Below are 6,660 nucleotides of genomic sequence, written 5' to 3' on the forward strand. Positions count from 1 at the left end.
ACAAAAAGGAGGGAGACTCAATCCATTTTCGGACGTCCACCTTTTTCAAATTCAGTAATTTCCATGTAATGAGGTACATTTCTTAAAATTCCTCTATATGATGAAATGTAGGAGATTTTGAATTCTCCCGCGGTGAAGCAAGCGACTGCAACGCCATCCAGCAATTCTGGGTAAGAGCATCTGGTACTACCAGATGGTGATGATGAAAAAAAAGTCAAAATATGAAAAAAGAGGGGGGTTTCTGCGTTTGGGTTGCCCTTAAGGGGGGGTGAGGGCCGGAAATCGGACAAAAGCGGTCAAGCAGGAGGGGGGAGTCTAAAATTCCGGAGATTTTACGGACGTTTTTTATGGACTGCTCCCTTTCAAGATTAAAAAAAGGGTTTTTTCACTACGCATGATTGAAAATTCATTTTTAAATTCAACATGTTGGTTGCCATTTTTTCTCTATTAACTGAAAAATCTATTTTAGTTGAAATTTCGTCTTTTTTAGTGAAACAGGGTGTCTATTAGAGTGGTTCATAAAAAACTTTTTTTTATTTTTCAGTGACCGTATCGTGATGGTTTGTTTTTCTGGGTGATATAATACACTCCATTTTTTCAGATTAAAAAAAATTGTAGATGTAGCGAGCATAACATTTTCCTAAAAATTAAGATTTTCATAGTTTTCGATTTTTTTTAAATACATATATTTGTTTTAGAGAAATATCATATGAATGAAAAGGGTAGATAATAAAAAGAAAAAAACTTTTAGTTCGTATCCAAATGAAAAAAAAATTACTTGGTGCCGGTAAAAGGCATAAAAAGTGTGATTTCTTACAATAACAGGTAAATATAAGGGCATAGTTGTACCCCTAAACATTTTTTGTAAGGATGGCGAAAATTCTGAGATCTTCTTCACACTATAATAGAGAAAAAATATATAATAGATGTGAAATAAAAAACTTGAAACCGGGGCTTGCAAGTTTGAGCGCGCCTAGGGCGCGCGACTGTTGGTTCTCGCGCTTCGTGCTCAATAATATATTTATTTTGCGCTCGGTCTTTGTACATTCCTTGCACATGTGCAGAGATTTTTCAAAACTAAAGGTCACAGTATCGACAACAGTAATTTTGTGATAGTGACTTCTTTCTTGTTAAAGCTCCTTCGGCTTTAACGAATACATTCTCATCACGTATTTTGTGCTTCGCACTCGAATTTGTATCTCAACTTGTATATCATTTCCATAAATGAATGTTATTACAATGCATATTATTAATTCAATTTTTAAAAACTGAATTTACTCATTTCCAATTTTATTTTTACGATGTAAACGTAGCAGATACGGTCTACACATCACCCTTACCTTTTTTTAAATTCTAAATTAAATCCCCACCTCAGTGACCCTAAAAAACTTAGATTAACAAGGGTTTTGGGGCGGGGGCGGGGGGACTAGTTTCAACCAAGAGTCATAGCTGGTTAGTGTTTTATGCTTAGAGGTTCATCCAACCTTCTGCAGCGTTGTGTTAGATGGGAGTTCATAATGATATCATTTTCACATTCCCGGTCCACAGTGGGAAAAAATGACATTTTTGGCTCAAAATAACGTACAGCCCACAAATATTGAGCGATTTGAACGAAAAAAAAATTGAAAATAGCTGTTAAGATTTCGAAGAGAGTTGTCGAGTCTGATTTTTCAATTAGGTTTTCAATTTTTTATAAATAAAAAAAAGATGACGAAAAAATGACCATTTTATCTATTTGACGTTCACAGTGCTCGTCAATAACAGGAAAAGTGTTGAAATCGCCTAAGTTTCATAGAGTAACATCAGCTAAAGATGTTCCAATATTATATATGAAACAACAAAATTTTCTATAAACAAATTATTTGTTAAAAAAATGTTTTCTATTATTTTCCATAATCATACGTTTTTTTCTAGTTATATTGCAAAAAATTTGAATGGAAATTATATGATATTAAAAAAAAATTCTCTTAAGATTATAATTCTTTATATTATAAACAAATTTTATGAACATTTTTCGATAGAAAAATTCGTTTTTTTTCGGTGTATATTTTTAAAAAATTTGAAACTTTATGATATTTTTAGCAAAATTGGTAATTTGTTTATTAATTTTATGATCTTTTAAACAAATTTTATAACAAATACATTGTTCGGGCATTTTTCAGCAGAAAAATTTGGTTCTTTCAAAGTCAGTCTTTTCAAATGGGAACTTGATGAGAATTACAGCAACATTCATAATAAGTTGATAAATTTTATTATTTCTTTAAACAAATTTGATAAACAAATGCATTAATAAGACATTTGTCTACAGAAAAATTCGTCTTTTTCTATGTCAACAGTTTTAATTAGGATATCGAAAAAAATAATTTTACATCGACAGGTGCTCGAATAATGCATTTGTTTTTAAAAGATATAAAATTTATCAACCAATTTATCTATAAACTTGATCTTTTTTTTAACACTCTTCTTAAAAATTAATCTTCCTGTTTGAAAATTAATCGTCTTATTTGAAAATTCATTTTCTTGATTAAAAATTCAAGGATTGCAATTAAATATTAATCATTTTAGTAACTAATTCATCTTGTTGGTTAAAAATAAAGCTGCTTGGTTAAAAGATAAAGTAAATCTGTTTTTTTTTGTTTGGTGGAAAAATAAATGTTTAACTGAAAATTGACCTTTTTTAGTTGATAATTCAACTGTTTGATTGAGAATCAATGTTTTTTTTTCAATCGTATTATTTGGTAGATAGTCTGTCTTTATGAAAATCCAAATTTTTACTTGAAAACTTAGGAATTTGAAGCGGTTTCAATTAATTTTGAAGTAAGTACTCACATCATTTCATCTAAATATGCCCTGAGTATAAATTCTAAATAGATAATATGAAAATGTGCTTGAAGTTTTATTCAAATTCGTGGACTTTAAAGACATATTCAAGGAATGATTAATTATGTTTTTAGCATCATTTAGTTATTTATTTAATCTATATTAATAAAATATTCAAGAATATTTTGAATATTGATTGAATTTTTAGATACTAAAAAGAACATTTATAATAAACTTGCGAAAATTTACACATGGAAAAAAAAACTTCAAATACCTGGAAAAAAACTTGGTTTTGTCAGGGAATTTTTTTCAGGATTTGAGTAGATAACCCGTTAAATTTAATTTTTTTTTTATTTTTAATTAGATTATTTTCTGTTTTGAATATCAAACAGTACATTTTTCGTTGAGGACTAATGTTTTTTTATTCAAAATTAAACTATTTTCTTGAAAATTCTTTTTTTTTTTGTTAATTTTTTCATGGAAAGTTAATTTTTTCATAGAAAATTTTTTTGTTTAGCTGAAAATTTAACTATTAAATTGTCGATATAAATTTTTTGAAATGAAAATCCATGTAATTTATTAAAAATTCACCCTTTATCAACAGAAAATTAATTTTCTTGTTTGAAAATGTATTTTTTTTAGTTGGAACTCAAACTATTTTTGTATAGAATTAACATTTTTTTGTTAAAAATGAAACTGGTTGAAAAATAATTTGGGTTTTGTAGAGGATTGAATTATATTGAAAATTCGTATTTTTGGTCGAATTAAACTGTATTTTTATTTAAAATAAAAATTTTTCTTGCTTCAAATATCAGCTGTAACATTTTTCGTTGGCTTTTTTTATTGAAAATTTAACTATATTGTTATTTTTTCTTTTTTGAAATTAATTTTTTTAACTGAAAATTTAATTATTCAATTTTTGTTCGAAAATTGACCCTTTTAAAATAAATTTTGTTGTATTTTGTTCCAAATTTGTCCTTTTCCGTAGATAATTAATTTTCTTGGTTAAACATTCATCTTTCAAGATTTAAGTTTATTGTTGGATTTTTTAAATTAATTTTTTAACTAAAAATTTAACATATCCAGTTAAACATTTCATAATTTTAGTTGAAAACTTGTGTATTTGGTTAAAAATGACTTTTTTTAACTGAAAATTTGAGTATTCAATTTTTTTGGAAAATTGACCCTTCTTTGAATGACAATTCATGTATTTTGTTGAATATATTTTTACATTTTAGTTGAGAATTTGTATGTTTTATTGAAAATTCTATGTTTGAGTTGAAATAAAATTTTTTATTTAAAATGAAATTCTTTATGTTCGAATATCGCATATTTCATTTTTCATTGAGAATTAATATTTTTTATTGAAAATTCAACTTCTTGGTTAAAAAATGCGCTCCTTGGTTAAAAATGTTTTTCCTTTTCTTAATGATTTATTATTTTAGCTAAAAATTGACCCCTGGGTTGTAAATGTCTCTATTGTTGGATTTTTTCTCTTCAAATTAATTATTCAAATTAAAAATTCAACTCGAATATTCCATCATTTTTATTCAGAATTTTTGTTTGGTTTAAAATTGATCTTTTTGATTAAAATTAACATGCTTTCTTTTAAAATATCAATTATTACTTCTTTTCTGAAAATTCATCTTTGTTATTGAAAATTTAATTTTTTTCTACAAATTTAACTAATCTAATTAAATATTCTATAATTTTAGTTTAAAAGTAATTTTTTAACTGAAAACTTAACTATTCAATTTTTATCTGAAAAATTAAACTTTGTTATATTAAAATTCATGAATTTTGTTGAAAATTTGTCTTTTTTTGGTTGAAAATAAGGCTTTTTAGTTGAAAATTCATATTTTTTGTTGAAAACTTAACAATTGCAGTTAAACAATCATCATTTCAGGTGAAAATTCATCTTTTGCTTTAAAATTCAACTATTGATGTTGAAGTTTTAACATTGTAGCTAAAAATTTAATTATTTTGTTAAAAAATTCAGTTTTATTATTGGTTGAAAATTATCTTTTTGACAAAAAATCGAACTATTCCATTTTTAGTTACAAATTGCTTTTTTTTAGTTAAAAATTCAACAATTTGGTTGAAATTGATCTCTTTTAGTTGAAAATGCAAAATTTTGAATTGAAATATTCGGTTTCTACTGACTTGCAAAATAGCTTTCATTTAAAATGCAAAACTGGAATTGCTTCCTGCTATGAGAAAATATATCTGAAAAAAATCTTGAGATACCTGGCACAAACCTGGAATTCTCAGGGCATTTTTGTCCAGGATTTGAGTAGGCACCCTAATATTATTTATTACCGATAATAGTCTCAAAGAAACGAAGTCCTTATAGCGAGAAATGACAAAAATATCTTTTTTCATTAAATTTGTTTATAAGAAACTTTCATTTTTTTAAATCTGATAAAAATTGTAAGCTCTAGACTATTTTCTTTCGAAATCGCTGCGTTTCTGCCATCTACTATTGAACTATAATATTATTATTATGAACAGGTGAGAGACACGGATGGAAGCCTAATTCAATTTTACTACGGAGAGGACGGCCTCGACATTCCTGGTTCTCGATTTTTAAATATAGATCAATTGAGGTTCCTCGTCGAAAACAAAAATGCGATAATCGACGAGGATCTCCTAAATCAACTCAAAGCCGAATCCTCCGAGCGAAAAATAACAAAACAGCAGAAAAAGATAAAAAAATGGGAAACCAAAAATGGTTCATCTCTCCAGAAGAGGCGAACGAGTCCCTTCGCGGCTTTCTCTGTTGATAATTTGAACCCTGACAACCCAAAACGACACCAAATCGCGCCTCACTGCGGAAGAACGAAAGCTTCAATCTCCTTAATGAAAAAGTGGCTGAAAAGTGATGAGTCTGTAAAAAAATCTTATCAAGCTAAAACTGCAAGATGTCCTGCTCCTCTGATTTCGGAATACAGACAGGACTTGGAATTCGGAGTGTTGAGTGAAAAATTGGAGAAACTGATTGCCGATTATTTGGAGACGAGGCAGAATGGAGTGACGGTTAGTAAAAATGATTTGAAGGATTTAATCGCTTTTAAAGTGATGAAAACTTTTGCGCCTCCTGGTGAACCGGTTGGATTATTGGCCGCTCAATCGATTGGAGAACCTTCGACTCAGATGACACTGAATACTTTCCATTTTGCCGGTCGTGGAGAAATGAACGTGACTCTGGGTATTCCGAGATTGACGGAAATTATTATGAGGGCATCAAGAAACATTCAGACGCCGAGTATGGAAATTCCTTTCAGAAAGGATATCCCAAAATTTGAAAAACGAGTCGAAGAGGTGAGTTTATTTATTTTACGTTTCAAGCCTCATATAATTGTCACTTTTCTTCAAATAAATTAACTCATGGGGTAATCACTATTCAATTCAGGACGTATTTCTGAAGTGTATTTAATTCTTTTGAAATATTTTAGGGCATTTTTAAAGATTCCTGTACATTTTTTATAGAATTGAACCATTTGCAAGGATTTTCAAGATTTTAGGATTTATTAATTGATTTCATTAATTTGTAGGGATTTCAAAAATTTAATAAAAATTTCACAGGATTTTATACGGTTTTAGTGGAATCAAAAGAATTAAAGAGTTTTAATTTAAACTGTTTTATGGAATCTTGAAAGATTGATAAAAAATGGTATTGATTTCAATCATTTGAAGGGATTTCAAAGCAATTGCAATATTTTGGGATAAAGAATTTTCTACCAGGTGTATACATATGAAACCGGTGTTTTTTCAAGAAAAAAACACATTTATTTCAAGAGAATGATAACAAATATTTTATTCAAAGTATGCGCCCTCGCT

The 6,660-nt window shown here is 28.1% G+C and overlaps 1 protein-coding gene across 2 annotated transcripts in view; it reads left to right on the forward strand.

The window, feature by feature from the left end:
- The window catches only part of LOC117169978 (DNA-directed RNA polymerase I subunit RPA1), a 63,216-nt gene that overhangs the window by 38,684 nt on the left and 17,872 nt on the right, over window positions 1–6,660 (forward strand). For both annotated transcript variants that reach the window (XM_033356492.1, XM_033356497.1), the window contains exon 11: window positions 5,332–6,141. In XM_033356492.1, coding sequence (XP_033212383.1) covers window positions 5,332–6,141 — 810 coding nt within the window. The remainder of the gene's footprint in view (window positions 1–5,331; window positions 6,142–6,660) is intronic.

Source organism: Belonocnema kinseyi, chromosome 1 (assembly GCF_010883055.1).
Source record: "Belonocnema kinseyi isolate 2016_QV_RU_SX_M_011 chromosome 1, B_treatae_v1, whole genome shotgun sequence".
Taxonomy (NCBI): domain Eukaryota; kingdom Metazoa; phylum Arthropoda; class Insecta; order Hymenoptera; family Cynipidae; genus Belonocnema; species Belonocnema kinseyi.